We start from the raw sequence: 18454 nt of genomic DNA, 5'->3' as shown, positions 1-18454 counted from the left end.
TGTCAGTGTTAGAACATATATAAGAACATTTAGATGAAAACTAACAATACACATGAAAAGAAACAAATGGGTCACTGAACTTGTAGTGATCCCCATTAAGTCATATATCCTAAAAAGCATTTTAGGAAAATTCCTAAAAAAAAGTACGAGACGTGTCATAATATCTAGTGATAGTATCCTTGTCTCCTAATTATCAAAAAGATCCCCCCACCCAACCAACTATAATATACTTAGTTTAAAAAATAAATTCTTTTTTCCTGGGGATGTATCTGGGTGGTAAAACACTTGCCTAGCTTTTATGAGGCCATGGGTTCAATCCCCAGCACCAGCCAAGAAAAGCAACGATAATACAAAAACCTCAAAGAAAAAGCTAGATTGGGCTTTACTTAAAATTTCCTAAGGTACTGTAGCTCGAAAGTTCAAAGCCAGCATTAGCAAAAGCCAGGCGCTAAGCAACTCTGTGAGACCCTGTCTCTAAATAAAATACAAAATAGGGCTAGGGATGTGGTTCAGTGCCCGAGTTCAATACCCAGTATCCCCATTCCACCTCCCACCGGATTTTCCTAAGGTAATTCATTCCCATATTTGATTAAAATTTTTTTTTTTGGTGAAATTCTTCCCTAACTTTCTGTTAGTGACTGATATTGAGAGGAAAATTCAGAGCAATCTTTAAAGTGGAATGGACATTATAGATCATGTTGTCAAATCCTATAGTGTGAATAACTTAAGTAGCACTGAACACACAACTAGTTAGAACCCCAAGATCACAAAGTAAGCAAAAAACTGTAGAAATACCATAGAATTTTTGTTTATTTATGTATATCATCTGCTTAGCAAGTTAGAAGTCCTTCTACCAGGACAGCATTTGAAAGTTTATGTCACAGGCATATTCTTTTTATTTTAGAGTAGTCCCTGGGGAGAAGCCTGGGAGGGGGAGAAAAAGAAGAAGGGGGAGGGGGAGGGGAGAGTGAGAGTGAGAATGAGAGGGATAGGGAGAGGGAGAAAGAAAGAAGCAAGCAGCAAATTAAAAACATTTAAGTAAAGAATTCTCTAGATTAAAAAAGTTCTTAAAGTTTTAACTGCATGAAAACTACTACATGGACCAAAAAGTTTAGGGCACTAGTTTGAGTCAACATAAACAGATATTAGATATTTCAGTAAAGCAGCCATCAAATTGGCTGTGAAGGTAGTACTCACAGCCAAGTGTAAAGGGCTTATTGTTGCTCTGTTATCGGAATCACTCAGCATGTCTGTCCCTGAGGTTTCCATTAACTGAAAAAGAAGGGGCGTTTTTAATGTCAGGAATGAAACTATAGCAATTATTGTTCCCACCACCCTGTTCAAATCCACAATTCAGTAAGCTAATAGGATTATTACAAAAGTATGGTAAGGACCACATACTAAGATCTTTGAGGAAGGCTGTAAAACCAAGACTTTGGGGAAATATTATTTACCTTCCACCAGTAAATATCTCCATTCCCCCATATATATAATTTCTGCCACTATCTTTGTTCTCAGGGATATGTGAATACATCTTCAGCTTCAATTCTAATGAAGGCAAAGAAATACAACATTCAGAATGGTAGGGGAGAATCAACTAATACTTACAACATCTAAAGGAGTTTCACTCGCAATCTGAAATAAAGGTTAAAAAACAAAATATTTAGTTTATGAAATATATTTATATGAAGTCTCTATTTACACAGCGCATTTTAAACTTCTGTTCTAAAACCATATTTTCTTTGAGTCTAAAAGATTAAACCTTTTAAGTAAACAATTATAAATAGATCACAAATCTACATATGTACGTCTAAGAATTTAGTCTAAAGATCCATAACCTAAAAAATATGTGGTATTTTTGTTCAGTATTCTAAATGGTTAAAGATATATTAACCTTGATTTTCTTTTATATCCTCTCTTCTTCAATTTTATTGCCTCTTGAAGGGAAGCAAAGTTAAATGTAATCTGAATTATAAGTCTATATAAAGGAACCTTTAACCTGAAGCATCTATTACACAGGAGTACATTTTAACTTATCCCTTAGCTTTTTTTTTTTTTTTTGGCAAAGTGGGGTGAGGTGAATGGTACATGTTCCAGGATAAACCACAGTGGAAATGAAAATTTCTTTGGCAGAGGAGAGTCTCCCTTATTAAGAGGTATTGTGAAAGGAAACAGTCTTTCAGAATTTCCTAAGAATAAGTGGGTAGAGCGCTTTCTCTCACTGGAGCTTTTATTTCTCACATGATACATGGTTAATTTTTTAGAAGCTTACAGAAAACATTTATAAATGCTGCAGACACACATGTGGGGTAATATAAGGTAAGGATATAAGTAGACTTTTCCAGAGATTTGCTTTTTTTTTTTTTTTTTTCGTGTTTGAGATTGAGAATTTGGCTGTATTGAGAATCAGTACACAGACATTTCACTTTGTACACAATTCTTAACACACATACCGGAAACCTAAAAAGCCTAGAGACTTGCTATTTTTGAGTTGGGGGTTTTGCTTTGTTGCCCAGGCTGAATCCAAACATCTGTATCAAGTGCTCCTTCTGCCTCAGCTCCCTGAGTAGATGTGAGTATAGGTGTGTGGCACTGTGCCCAAATCCTCACCAGAGACTTAATTTTATCCTTTCACCTTGCTTTTTGAAAAGGAAGAGAATGAGTGATAACTTACTAAGAAGGCAAAGATGAATTTTAAGAGTTACATGGATTCTGAAAATTTTAAAAAGCAAAAGAAAGTTTGTTTCTTGAATCATTTATTCTCATTCTCTTTTCATTATGTAACTAGACCATAAGCTCATATTATTCCTTTAATAACAACTGAGAAATCTTACCAGTTGCAGACATAGACGGTGACCATAAGCAGCTGAATAATGAACTGCATTATATCCTTGCTTGTCCCGGATCCCTGGATTTGCATCATTTCTTAATAAGTATTCCAGGCACCTATATATAGTAACAACATAATGAAAATTCTAAACCCTGCATAAAAAATATCTTTATTTATTTATTTTTATGTGGAGCTGAGGATCAAACCCAGTGCCTCACTCATACGAGGCAAGTGCTCTACCACTGAGCTACAAAAATGACAATTTTTCTAACACATGATTAATGCAAATATCACAACCATATCTATACTATAAAAATCTGTCATTTGAATGACATTCACGGAAGTATAAAAATACCAATGTAATGTACACACAAGAATCTCCATCCTTCAACGTGAATAACTCTAAAGTATATCAGAATGATCAGTATGCCTGAAAATTTTTAAAATAGCCACTATTTATGGCACCATTTACTCAAAACAACAGGACTAAACTCTTAGTAGTGTTAAGCATATGATGATGGTAATATTACCACTCCTCAAGAACACAGAGTAAATATAATGTCTCAGGAAGCTCAAGAAAGGATATTTAAACAAAAACAAACAAAAAACCCCTGTAAGAAACAAAGATTAGAACTCAACGATCTTGAATTAGAAAACCAAGAAGGGTAGAAAGAAAGTAAAAATGGTATGGAGGAAACAAAAAAGGCCTTCATTTTTATTTATAAAAAAATAAAAAAAATATTTTAATAGTTCAATGGTAGATTACTTGTCTAGCACGTATAAGGCACTGGGTTTGATCTTCAGCACTGCATAAAATAATTAAATAAAATAAAGGTACTGTGTCCACTTACAACTAAAAATAAATAAATAAATAAAAAATAACTGAAGTGTTCATTTCGGTGCAGTGGTACATGCTTGTAATTCCAGCTATGTAGGAAGCTGAGCAGGAGGATTCCAAATTCTAGGCAAACCCAGGCAACTCAGTGAGATCCTGTTCCAATTAAACATAACAAAAACAAAGGGTTGGGGATGTAGCTTGGTAGTAGAGCACCTGCTTAACATCTGTAGAGCCCTGGGTTCAACCCCCAGTTTGAAAAATAAATAATAAATTAAAAAATGACACTGAGGTTATCTAAAAACAAATGGAAAGGAACTCAAGGAGATTCAAGATGGCAGATTAAAGGAAGGCTGAATTTCCCTTGCTCTGTGGCTTGGGATTCAAGCAGCAGGAGTACTGCTTCTCAGCAAGGTAGAAAAGGCAGTCAGAGTCTTTTAGAGACTCAAAAGTTTGTGTGCAACGAACAAAGAACAAAAGAGTATATTGGAGCCAAGTTAGCTGCAGGAGCAGTGGCACTAATTCATCACAGAAAGGAGAGATAACACAGAGATAGAAACAATGGACAAATTAAGCACGAAAAACCTGTACATCAGAAAAGTAGCATAAATTTAGCTGATCTAGAGGCTATGCAGCCAATTGGTGTCTGTGCACACATTTCTCAAGTGGTAAGAAGAGAGATGAGGTGGGAGCCATCATGAGGTGGCCATGTATGCATGCATGCAGCTGCTGCTAGGAAGCTAGGTAATCACAGCAAAAATCTGTCTCCACAAGCATCTACATTGTGGCCTAGGGTGTACCTAGAACAATGTGAGTAAAACAGGCATAGAGAAAACTACTCAGGAGGATTAAAGCTAGAAAAATGGAGGGGAGTACAACTTGCCTTTGAGTCTGGTGGCTCACATGAACAGCTCAAGAAGACTGGGAAACTTAAGAGGTGGGCATGGATACATACATTCAGAGACTAAGCCTGGGAAGGTTGTGTTTGTAGGTGGAAAAGTATATGGAGGATTGGCTCTCCTGCCCTGTGAGTAAAATTCTTGGAGACTCCTGACAGATTGGCAACAGGTGGGACGGAGAGATATGTTAATCTAATCTTTCTATAGCAGATGCCACCCAACAAAGTTCCTAAGGTTTGATTAGACCTAAGCCCCAGCCACCAGAAATTCCACCTCAGATTTTTGCACAGGTGGCCACTGTGATTGCATCAATCTGGCATGTGTGGACAAAACCCCAATCTACAGTATTTCCTATGCCATTCTACTTTATACTGGTGGGAAGGGAACTCAGTTATTTCAACCAGTTTCAGTTTTAGGTTACCCCAGTAGGCAACACAAAGAGAGAAAGGGGTTAACAATCCCCACCCCACAAATCCTCTCAGCACATGGCCTAAGAAGAATAGGAAAGAAAGACAGTGGGGCATAGGCAGCTGACCAATGGAGATAATTCATTTTTCATTAAGAATCTTTTTTTTTTTTTTTTTAGGTGGGAGATGTTCTTGCTGTGCTAATTGGTTTGTGGACATACATACATATTTCTTTCTTTTTATAATAGTTATTTTTCCTTGTCTTTTGAGGGCTAGAATTTTTTGTTTCACTTGCTGTCTTTTCTTCATTGTTTCTGAACATTCTAAATTTTTTAACCTTCCTATTACATTATTTTCTCTTAAATGATCTATATGTTTACCATCTTTTAGAACTACGTGGTTCATAAAACTCCTGCCCCATCCATTTATGTTGCTGCAGTTATTAATACTGTGGATGACATGGTTGACACCTGCAGTTTGTTTCAATGTCAGGTCTAGTTCACAGCTATTTCTTATTTTTGCTGTTGGCAATTATTGACCCTCTATCGCTTTTTTTTTTATGGTATTAGTGTTGCAGATGTCATAGTAGGCATCAGGTATTTATTTTAATGCTATATATTGTTTTCTTAAGTTTCTGGAAATCTACAAGGACATCACAAGTTCACTGAATAGAGATTCTGCTGCTGAATAAAACCCAGCCAAAGGATAGCACAATTTGTTTCACACACAAATTAACCATACTCAGAATTCAGTGATATTTTAATACAAAGACCAGAACAGACAAAACCTCCAAGCCATTTCCAAGTAGAAATTCCCACTCATGGATGTCTACTCCTACAGCAAAAACAGAATACACACAAAGGCTATGGATACCTCACCTACTAGGGTTCTTAATCTAGATCTCTCTAGGAAACAGTGGCAAGAGAAGGCTGAGCCCTAAAAAAAGCCCACACAAAAGTGTGAAAGAGAAATCCACCTCAACAGGTACATAAAACCCAACACAGGAAATATGAAGAAACAGGTAACTTAACATTTCCTAAAGTTCATAATTTACCAGCAACTGACTCTAAAGATATTGAAGTGGAGAGAATATAAGAGAAAGATAGTGGCCAGCCCATGAACACAAAAACAGTATTAAAGAAAAGAAGTAACCAAGATCTGAATGTACAAGAACTCTGGGACAACATTAAGAGACCAAATTTAAGAATTATTGTTACTGAAGAGGCTGTATGATACAGACTAATGGCATGGATCACTTCTTCAGGGAAAAGATAATAGTAAAATTTCTAAAATTTGAGAATGGGATGGACATCCAGAAGCACGACACATTCAGAACCCCAAAGAGATAAGATCAAAAATGAACTTCTCCATATCACATTATAATTAAAATGCCTAACATTAAAAAAGATAGAATTTTTAAAATAGAGAATACCCACTGATCTTTGATTTGACAGAATCCACATTATTGAAAGATAGGTAACAAAAATTGAGCTTATCATGAATTTGACAAATGAAGTTCTTTAAGTATCTATAATATTACATAAGAAATATCAACTGAGGGGCAAACAAAATTATCACATGCTTCTGGTAAAAGGGGAACTCAATCTGCAGGTGAAGTCCAGAATGTGTAGCACATTTAAAACCAACCAACCAATGACACACACCTAGATAAAACACAATTAGCTTACTTGAGTGAAATGTTTTTCCTTTTAGGAGGAAGAAGAAAGAAGAAGTGGTAAAGAGGCAAGAATTCAAAGGCATATGTAGAATGGCTTCTCCATTTCAAAATGGTAATAAAAATATTTAAATCATGGCACCAGGGAACCTCTGAGGAAAAGAATACCTTAAACAGAGTAGGCTCACTGCATAGTTTTTAGTAATAAGTACAATTTTCAAGTTGAAGTAAATGTAAAGAATAATTTCATTTTAACAGTGGCTATATTGTTTTTCTTCTTGCCCTCTGGGGCTAGATCTGCTTCAGCATGACAGGGACACTTTTCCACATGGTTTCTAGGGAACCATCCTCTTATTCTTAGAACATCTACAAAGGAATCACCCAGAATTTTGTCTCCACATAAGCAGCATCATAACCCTCTTGTGGCTAAAACGAATTCCCTTTTTTTTGTAGCTGTATTTGAGGGTTTTCAGTGTAAAAGATTGCGATGATTTTGTTTCCTTTATTCAATGGACAGTAGGCATGACTATAATCTTCTATGACTTTATAGCAAACACTTCTGACCCTCTCATACACTTTTTGTTTCCACTGTTCTATTATTAAACTGTAGTGGCAACAGTCTTCTCTTATTGGCTACTCCAATTCATTTTCTGGGACCCTTGACTATGTAAATACCTTTTTAAAGTTCTTCCAACTACTTTCCACATCATAGGGGAAAACAAAAGACTGCATCTAGTTGGTAATATTGAATTTGATCTTTAGCCTTTTCTTCAGTCCATGATTCAAAATGTTTTGTTTCTGATTTTTTGTTTTCACGTGGATAAAAACCACAATCCTAATAGCTATGGTTGTTTCTAAAGTTAATCCCAAGGCAAACAAGGTGGCAGCAAATGCAACTAATTCGAAGGGAACAACTGGAAGAGGATCTCTCTGTCTGGGCTGCACTCATATCAATCTTTACTGTGTTCCACTCAAAGGACAGCCAATTATAAGTTGAATGTACACAGTCATAACAAAAATGAAAGCAGCATGAATAAAACACAGTGGTGCTCAAAGAAAAGAAAGTATGAACAAAGCATGATTTTGGTAACCACAACAGTTATTGATCCAAGGATGGTGATGGTCCATTTTCATCAGACATCTGTTACATGTTCTGCAATGATATAAAGACGGTGCCTTGTATGTTTGGCAAACAAGCTAACCTGAGTTTTCCAGTTTCCACCCCAAAGGAATAAAGCTGGGAGAGACAAACATGGAGTTGAGCCAGGTGCTGTGATGCATGCCGTAACCCCAGTGACTCAGGAGGCTGAGGCAGGAAGACTGCAAATTTGAGGCCAGCCTCAGCAATTCAGCAAGACCCTAAGCAACAGAGACCCTGTCTCAAAAAATAAAAAGGGTTGGGATATAGCTCAGTGGTAAGACACCCCTGTGTTCAATCCCCAGAACTAAAAACATTCCATTGAAGCAATTATAAATTTCAACAGTCCAATTTATCAGCATAAAGTTCATACTTCCTCCAGTATATAAGGAAATCAGAAAAATCTCAAGTAAACAACTCAATGCATCTCAAGGTCTTTAAAAATAAGAACAAACCAATTCCAAAAAGTATAAGGAAAGCAATAATCAAAATCAATGAACTTGAGAATAATAATAATAATAATAAAAAAAAAAAAACCAAAGCATCAATGAAATAAACAGTTGGTTCTTTGAAAAGGTATACCCTTAGTCAAACTAACCCCAAAACAGAGAAGACCCAAATTAACAACATTAGAGATGAAAAAGGAAAAATCACCACAGACATCACAGAAATCCAGAGGATCATTAGGGACTATTTCAAAAACTATACTCAATGAGCTGGAAAACCTAGAAGAAATGAATATATTCTAGACTCATGACTTGCCAAAACTGAATCAAGAGGACATAACAAACCTAAATAGATCAATAACTAGCATGAGAAGACGAAGTAATAAAAGGCCTTCCAACAAAGAAAAGCCCAAGACCAGATAGATTTTTAGCTGAATTCTACTAGAGCTTTAAAGAAGAATTAAAGCCAATGCTCCTCAAGTTATTCCATGAAATTAAAAATTGACTCTATGAAGCCAGTATCACACTCATAGCAAAACCAGTTAAAGACACTTCAAAGAAAGAGAACTACAGTCTATTATCCCAGACGCAAAAATTCTTACTAAATATTATCAAATTGTATTTGGCAACATATTAAGAAAACTGCACATAATGGCCAAGTTGGTTTTATCCCAGGGATGAAAGGATAATTTAACATATGCAAATCAATAAATGTAATTCGCTACATAAACAGAATTAAAAACAAAAATCATACTCTTCTCAATAGATGCAGAGAAAGCCTTCAATAAAAGTCAGTACCCATTCATGATAAAACACCGAAGAAACTAAAACCTACCTCAACATCATAAAGGATATATACAACAAATCTAAAACCAACATCAGGGGAATGGGAAAAAACAGGAAACATTTCCTTTAAAATCTAGAATGAGATGACAATGTCCACTCTCATTTAACATAATACTAAAAATTCTAGTCAGAGCAATTAGGAAAAAGAAGAAAATAAAAAAGGTAAAAATAAAAAAGGAAGAAATAAAATTCACTGTTTGTAGATGGTATGATAATAGATGACCCAAAAATCCTCACCAGAAGACTGAGTTAATAAATTCAGCAAAGTAGCAGGTTACAAAATCAATGTATAAAAAAAATCAATAGCTTTCTTATACACCAATAATCAATTTATTGAGAAGAAAAAAAAATCCCAATCACAATAGCCTAAACAAAACAAAACAAAGCAAACAAAACACCTCTAGGAATAAAACTAACCAAGGAAGTAAAATATCTCTATATAAAACAGTTAAGAAAGAAAATGAAGAAGACATAAGATGAAAAGACCCGCCCCCCCACTTTTCATGGATAGGCAGAATTAATATTGTTAAAATGGCCATACTACCAAAAACAATACAAAGTTTCAATGCACTCCCCATCAAAATACCAATGATATCCTTTACAGAACTAGAAAAAACAGTTCTATTTTCATTTGGAAAAGATGCAGAAAACCCAAAACAATTCTAAGCCAAAAAAGCAACGCTAGAGGCACAATAACTGACTTCAAATTCAAATTATACTATAGTGCTGTAGTAAAATGGAAAAAAAAAAAAAAAAAAAAACTTAATGGTACCGGCAATCATCTGGTCCTTGATAAAGGTGCCAAAAACATACACTGGTAAAAAGATAACCTTTTTAAAAAAATGGTACAGGAAAGAATGAGACTAAATCCTGATCTCTCACCCTGAACAAAAGTCAACTCAAAATGGACCAAAGACCTAGGAATTAGACCAAAAATTAATGTACTAATAATAAAACATGGGAGGGAATGGAGTTGTGGCTCAGGGGTAGAGCACTTGCCTAGCATGTATGAAGCGCTAGGTTCGATCCTCAGCACCACATAAAAATAAATGAATAAAATAAAGGTATTGTGTCCAAATACAACTAAAATATTTAAAAAATGGGAAAAAGCAGCTCTAAAGCAATGTAACTGATAATTCAGGAACTCTATCATATATAAATTTGATTGTATAATTATATAAACTCTATAATATATGTGTGACATACGCACACACACTCACACACATTTATACATAGGGTCATCCTTTTAATGCAAACCCTTATTTCTTTAATGAATTACGTAAAACTCTTTAGAATTATTTTTGGAATTTTGATTCGATATAATACCCTCATGTTCATTCATTAAAGTGGAATTTTGATATTTATGTACAGCTAAACTTGTTAGGAATCAAGGATGACGAATAAGGAAGACTGTTAAAATAGGTACCATTATGATTAAAAAAAAAAACCAAAAAAACTTAGCCCAAATCTGGCTCTAAAGTAACAAGACTGTTATTTTTCAGTTTCATAAAATAGCCCTGAGGGAGTTTCAAGAACAGCAAATGTTTCAGGCCACGTGTAAGTTGTTTGTTTGTAGACTTCCTATGTGCCCAGTTAGCTCACTGAAATGTAGAAAAGGCTTGCCAGTCTGTAGGTTAGTTTCATTACATCCCAGGCACAAACATTTTACCAGAAGGCATTACAAAACAAAATAAATAAGATATATATCTCTGTCCATATCTCTTTAATTATGTTTTCCAGATGTGAGGAAATAGTTTTCCCTTAGTGAGACCGGAGTATAAGGCACAGTCTATCAGCAGAACAAACTATTTTAAGATAACTCACTGATATATGAGTACTGAATAAAAGATTTATTTAAGGAAATCAAAACAAGTTCTTGTTTACTTTCTAAAGTAGGAGACAGCCAGGCACAGTGGCACAACCCTGTAAACCAAGCGACCTGGGAGGCTGTGGCAGGAGGATGGCAAGTTCAAGGTCAGCCTCAGCAACTTAAACCCTGTCTCAAAATGAAAAATAAAGAGAGTTGGGGATGTAGCTCAGCGGCCCTGGGTTCAATTCCCAGTATTCAAAACAAATCCCCCCTCCCCAAAGCCCCCCCAAACACAAAGAGGTAGGAGACTATGTTCCAATGCATTATTTACGCTTTTCAAAATTTATATCACTAAATGGTTTGAAATAATTGTTACACATGCAGTAGTTCTTAATGAACCACATTTCTTTAATTTTTAGCATTCACATTATCACAGATGGTAAACCTTATGCTACAAAACAAGAACTAAGTTAATTAATATTAATAAAACTCTTTTTACTGATAATGCCTTTAGATTTCACCAATATGCATTTTCATCACTATTAGATATGCTGGGTAAGCATTATCTTTAACACGTGAAAAAAATTACTGACACTTAGGAAAGTTAAGTGACTTGTCCCAAATTTTTGCTAGAATAAAGTAAAGCAAGGAATAGACAGACCTCTGGTCTTATAATCTTCACCCATTTTTTTCTTTATATGCTCCTATAAAACTTCAGTGCAGTGGCTAATCAGTAAATGATAAAGCTAAACTAAGTGGTTTGTAAAATACTGAATTAAAAAATTAGTAATTTTTTACAAAAAATCTGGATTTAAATTTTAACATGAAAATGAGTGTGGGAGGTGAGTGACTGTTCTTTTTTTCTCAGATTGTAAATTAACACATACTCTCATAAAGCCAACATAATTAAGACATGAAGATTCTCTACATTCTTTCTTTCCCCTAAAATGAAAATAAGTATGCAAAATCTGAAAGAATATTATGGCTTAAAAAAACACAACTATTCTTGCTGTTATAGTTTTGTTTTTCTCATTTAATATGTTAAACAAATTGAGTATTTTTATCCCAATTAAGCACATAAAATAAATAAGAATGCATTTCAGATTAAACTTCTCCTACTTTCCCCCTGACCACTCATGAACCCCGACAATTTCAAGTTTGTACAAACTTGAACTGATTTAAAACTTCATGTCCCATGGCTGGTCAAAGTCTTGGCTAAGGACTACTCCACCCAGATAAAGGGACATAGCATTGTTACTCCCAGAGGACTTCCTTCCTATAATGGTGTGTAATAGTGGCTATACTTACAAAAACAACCAAACAGTTAATTTAAAATAAAGTTATCCTTCAAAGAAAAATTATAACATCCCAGCTAATATATTAAACCCATTTAAATCTCACATGGCTTATGAATGTGATCAGGTTATTATCTCCATCTTTCAAAGTAGGCATAGAGGTTAAGTAAACTATTCAATGGTCCACACAGTAGGCAGCAGAGCCTGTATCAAACACAGTGCTTTCTTACAAACATATACAAAATGAGTACAACAAGCTTTGCTGACAGAAATCACATAAAAATCAAAAGTATATTTTCTATATAACATTACAAACAAAAAGAAATTAAAGGTTTTGGCAATAAAATTTCACATACTTAGGAATAAATCTAAGAATTATAAAATCTCTACACAAGAACAACTGCGTGACTCTATTTAAATAAAGTTTAAAAACAGACAAACAATGGTGTTAGACCTCCAAATGTGATTCCATTTCATAAGATTGGCTGTAGTCTGAATGTTTATATTCACCACCCCCCAATTCATATACTGAAATCTCAACCTGTCATGATCTGGGTATATGTCTCCCAAAAGCTCCTGTTAATGCAGGAATATTCAGGTGAAATTATTAGATCACAAGAGCTGTAACCTAGTCAGTCCATCCTAGTTTGATCGGACTGACTAGACAGTAACTGCTGGCAGGTGGCGTATGACTGGAGGAAGTGGGTCATGCCCTCCAAAGGTGCATCTTCCCTGTGACCCCTTCCCTTCTCCTTTCCTCTCTGCTTCCTGACCCTGCCAAGAGTTGAGTAGCTTTCCTCTGCTAGGTCCTCCCCGGACAAGTGCTGCCTTGCCTTGGGCCCAGAGTAAAACACTTGGGCATCTATGGACTGAGCCTTCTGAAATTGTGAACCCCAAATAAACTTTTTCTCCTTGTTGCGCATTTTGGACACAGGGATGCAAAAGCTAACTAAATCAAACCCCAAAATATTAAGAGATGGGGGATGGGGCCTTTAGGAGGTGATGATGGTGTCCTCATGAATAAGATTAGTGATCTTATTAAACATCTGAGGGCCTGAAGGAGTTCTTTCACTGCCTTCCCTCATGGGAGGTTAAAGCAATATGGTGGTCAGTGAGAAAGTAGGCCCTAGTGAGACATTGAATTTACCAGCACCATGACCTTAGATTTCCCAGGCTCAAGAACTGTGAGAATAAATTTCTGTTGTATATAAGCCACCCACAATTTATGATATTCTGTTACAACACCTGAATAGACTAAGAAAACTGGTACTGAGAAGTACTATAACAAATATCTAAAAATATGGAAGGGGCCATAGAGCTAAATAACAGAAGCTAGAAAGGTAAAGGACTGGGGATATGGCTCAGTGGTTAAGTACCTTGGGTTTAATCACCATACAAAAAATGAAAAAGCAAAGCATATGCAAGGCCTTTAACACTGATAACATGAAATAATCTATAACATAAATATAAATAGAAGTGTTAATGATGGTTATCTCAGAGTTGGCACAAGGAAGATTCATTCCTCATGTATGGTATAATCAAGAAAAACCATCTCAAANTGTGGCTCACTGATTAAGCAATCCTGGGTTCAATCCCTGATACAAACAACAACAACACTACCAAAAGAACATATAAACAACTTTGCCTGGTGTGACTTAAAGGCAAGAAGTGGGATGCTGACAGGGGATTATTAAAAAATAAGGCGTTGTGGCGTATGCCTGTAATTCTAGAGGCTTGGGAAGTTGAGGCAGGAGGATCGAGAGTTCAAATCCAGACTCAGCAAAAATGAGGCACTAAGCAACTCAGTGTGACCCTGTCTCTAAAATAAAAATACAAAATAGGTTTAGGGATGTGGCTCACTGATTGAGTGCCTCCGAGTTCAATCCCTGGTACCTTCTCCCCCAAAAAACAAGGATGGGGGGAAGAAAAAAAAAATAAAAACCTGAGTTTATACTTTCACAAAGATTCTTAATGAATACATCAATGAATCAATACATGATGACTTTAGACAGGACCTCTGGAATTCTGATACTTTAAAGACATGAATCAGATGCTCCAAATTTCTTTTATACATACTATCTCATTTAGATTCATTTACAACTCTTAAGTGAGTTCCATTTTAATTTTGTAGAGAAAGAAACCTTTGCTTAGTAATTAATTACCTGTCTTGGGCTCAAACAGGTTCAATATGGATATCACAAGATTTGGGTCTTTCTGATTCTCAAAGTTCATAATCTTTTATTACATCAGGCTGCTTAACAGATACTCTGACAATAAATGTTTAAATAATTAAAGCCACTAGCCTACTTACTCAGAAAAGTTTATATTAGGCAAGAAAACTAATGATTTAATTTATTTTAATACTCACATAATTGTATAGAAAAAGCATATTGGCTAAAAACCACAAATTCCCAATACTATGCATTGAAATATGCTATTCTTCTGCCATAAGAATTCAGGTTTGCTCTCTGTGCTTCCTTGTTACCATGTCCTGGGCAGCTTTCCTCTGCCATACCCTTCTGCCATGAAGTTCCGCCTCACCTCAGGCCCAGAGCAACAGTCAGCCATCTATGAACTGAGGCCTCTGAAACTGCAGTTAGAAGACCCTTCCACAATTGCCAAAGATTTTAATAGCTAGACTTTGAATTACTAGGTCCTCAAGATCCACCAAGTTCCCCCAAGGCCACATTCCAGTTGCTGCCACAGTCATTTTATAATGCAGGACTCGACTTAGATATCAAACCCTATTCTGTTACTGATACATAACAAAACACCTCATTATCTCTCAGAGTCCCTTGGGGTAGGGAGAGAATTCACATTTAATGCAATTGTCTAAGGGCAAGAGGAACAAAGCACAATCTGTAGGGGGGTGGTATGTTTGTCCTTCGGTAGAAATTAGATTATGCTGAGTTATATCTAATAATCAGTCTGTGGAAATGGTAAAAAACTATAGATGGTGATAAAATCACTATAGATACAAGCTATTTTCAGAATATCTAGACAGGCATGGTGGCACACGTTTATAATCCCAGTGACTCCAGAGGCTGAGGTTCTAAGCAATTTAGCAAGATTATCTCAAAAAAATAAAAGGACTGGGGATGTGGGTCAGTGGTTAAGCACCCCTGGGGTTCAATCCCTGGTACTAAAAACAAACAAAGCAACAAATAGCTATAATTCAAACACTGAAATTACAAAATTAATAAACCAAAGTATTTTCTAATTTAGTCTTTATCACAGATTTTCTTTAAATAGCTATTATCAAAAAACATACTTCAAATACTCTTCCCAAAGTCTATCTCTGACAACTTTTCTGCATATATATCAAATAGTCTAAAATGACATATTCCTGAAAATAAGAAGTATATTTTACTAATGCTGTGAAGATTAGAATTTTAGCCACAGAACCAACAACAACAAAAACTTAACTACAGAAATGATTTGAAATTAGTTACAGAATTTATATACGAAACTAACATTTGTCAGGGTTGACTACAGCTCAGTTGATAAAGTATTTGCCTAGCATGCATGAGGTCCTGGGTTTAATCCCTAGTACCTTCACCAACCAACCAACCAACCAACCAACTAAAAACAAAACACAAAAATAAACATTTATGAATTGTATCACCAAATTACGCCTTTAAAAAAAAATTTTTTTTAATTGTAGATGGACACAATACCTTTATCTTACTTATTTTTATGTGGTGCTGAGAAAAGAACCCAGTGCCTTACATGTGCTAGGCACATAATTCAAACCCTGAAATTACAAAATTAATAAACCAAAGTATTTTCTAATTTACAGTCTATCTTCTCTATCACTGAGCCACAACCCCAGGCCCAAATTATGTTTTTTGAGGATAGAAAGTAAATATTAAAAGCCAAAGAAATAATTCTATGCTAAATGCAACTTCCAGGAAGTATGTTTATAAACATCTTTCCAAAGGAGTCATTACTTTTCCTAGCATTATTTTTACTCTTCACTGACTTTAGATAGCATGGGGAATACCAAAGACACTGAAGAGCTTTTTTCTGTTTTCAATGAGTTTACTTCTTCCAAGAAGAAAAAACTATACTAAGGTAATATAAAATGGTCTGATAATTGAGTATTGCTTATAGAAGTTTATGTATCACTCATTCTTTTGTTCTCATTCATTCTTGGCCAGCATTTACTTACTCTGTCATCTAATTTAACCTTTCAAATGGAAAAAGTATGAAAGTGATATTAAAACTATTGTTTTACTATAACTATTTACTATAAACTACTATAAACTAAAAAGTATGAAAATGACATTAAAACTATTGTTTTACTATAACTATTTACTATAAACTATTGAGGAAGAAAAGAAGGGACCTTTATCTTTTTTACCACATTAGTCAATAAGGCAGGTTACTGAGCTGAGTAGGTAGTAATAACTATGATTTAGGAATAATAATAAAATCAAACTTATTTCTTAAACTAAAGACTCAGGGAAAGGTAATCAACAACAAAAACAATATAAAAAGGAAATACAAATATGCAATAAAAACAGTCTTCCACATGGAAGAAGCCAGTTTACAGAAATAATCATCTTTCACTCTTACCCCATGATACTTACTTGCCATCTGTGTCTGATGTAGCTGCATAATGTAGGGGTGTGCAGCCTCTTTCATCAAGGTCATTCACACTTGCTCCTGATCCCACAAGAGCAAACAGGCACTGGTAATTGCAGTTGGCAGCAGCATAGTGCAGTGGAGATCTGTGTGTCAAGTTAATAAAAGATAAAAGCCAGGGACATACACTAGTAAACAAGAGCATAGTTGACTTTTACTCTACATTTATAAACACTGTGTTTATGATGGGCCTTTCAATGACTTCTAATATACACCAAGTCTTTTTAGAGGACATAAAACTAGGAGGAGAAAGCAAAGTGGTAGAGAATGTTTTGGTATAAAAAATATAATCAAAACAGTTATTCAATGGTTCTTAAACAGCTGTAATCCAGTCCCCTGAGTGGATTATAATCTTCATATTCTGATCAGAAACTGGAAAGCTTTCATTTTAACAAAGCTTCTCCTACTGCTAACAAAAAAAATTAGAAGCAGAAGTCTCTACTCAAGTCTCAGTAGAGAAATAAAGTATAAGAGAAAAAAACAGAAGCATTATAAAGAATGCTCCATTATATCAACTGCATGATAAGCCTACATAGTAGTAGTATCAGACTTCTCATGCAATAAAGACAATTTTGAAGACTATTCACTACTCAGAAGAGTTAGAGTACTGTTTTAATTTCTAAAGACTGAGTATTTGTAGTTGATTCCTTTTTTGGCATCGGGAATTGAACCAAGGGGTGTTTAACCACTGAGTAACATCCCCAGTACTTTTTGTATTTTATTTAGAAACAGGGTCTCACTGAGTTGCTTAGCACCTTGCTAAATTGCTGAGGCTGCCTTTAAACTTAGAATCCTCCTGCCTCAGCCTCCTGAGTGACTGGGATTACAGGCGTGTGCCACTAGCTTCCAGCTGTAGTTTATTTCTTTGTGGTTAATAAAGTGAAAGAGAATGTTACTAAATTCATGAGTAAACTATTTTAGGATCACAAAACTGATGATTCCATAATTTCACTACCCTCCCCCAAACCAAGAAATATGATTGTAAAGTACAGTTTAGTCTTCACAGTACAATTTTTACCTAGTAAAATATTATTCTGTCTATGGTACATTATATAGATATATATTTAAAAATGCAATTAACCCTCAATTCCTTTAAAGCTTATAAGGTCAGAATTTGCTTCAGAAGTCCCCACTGCTATTTATACTACAGAGTACTTGATATGCAATAAAATTATTTTAGACAGATTAAAGTATAATTATTAAAGCAAATTAACTATAAAATATTGTATTCCAAAGCCAAACAAAATGATTATAATTTTGTGGGTCATTAGTTCCTTCCATTAGTAGGCTTATGAGATCAATTTGTTATTCAAAGCAGTTTTTTCTTCTATTCATTTTTTATTTCCTACATACATAATTATTTTTACTTTTCTTCTGAAATGGTCCAATCACATGCACTGATATTTGCACATTTCCTTCTAATACACACTCTTCCCTGTCACAGACTTTGATAGGCACAGTTCTTAACTGTTGACACGTAATTTTGTTCATAATGCCACTTCTATCTTTCAAACAAATACCACCCATTAATTCTTTCCTGTAGAGTCTTAATACATTCTGTGCTTTGACAGGAATATACAATGGTAGCTTCAAATATCACTACCACAAATGCTAGTTACAGTAAAG

General features: G+C 35.0%; 1 protein-coding gene and 1 pseudogene across 11 annotated transcripts in view; both read right to left on the bottom strand.

Moving 5' to 3' along the window:
* Ankrd28 (ankyrin repeat domain 28) overlaps positions 1-18454 on the bottom strand; it is a 167058-nt gene that overhangs the window by 25996 nt on the left and 122608 nt on the right. For all 11 annotated transcript variants that reach the window (XM_048801044.1, XM_048801045.1, XM_048801047.1 and 8 more), the window contains 4 exons: positions 16774-16914; positions 2835-2946; positions 1609-1635; positions 1198-1272 (listed from right to left, as the gene is read on the bottom strand). In XM_048801044.1, coding sequence (XP_048657001.1) covers positions 1198-1272; positions 1609-1635; positions 2835-2946; positions 16774-16914 — 355 coding nt within the window. The remainder of the gene's footprint in view (positions 1-1197; positions 1273-1608; positions 1636-2834; positions 2947-16773; positions 16915-18454) is intronic.
* On the bottom strand, positions 3902-14413 carry LOC125616234 (annotated as a pseudogene).

Source organism: Marmota marmota, unplaced genomic scaffold (genome assembly GCF_001458135.2).
Source record: "Marmota marmota marmota unplaced genomic scaffold, marMar, whole genome shotgun sequence".
Taxonomy (NCBI): Eukaryota; Metazoa; Chordata; class Mammalia; order Rodentia; family Sciuridae; genus Marmota; species Marmota marmota.
Note: the sequence above shows the minus strand (reverse complement) of the source record. Positions and strands in the feature narration are given on the sequence as shown.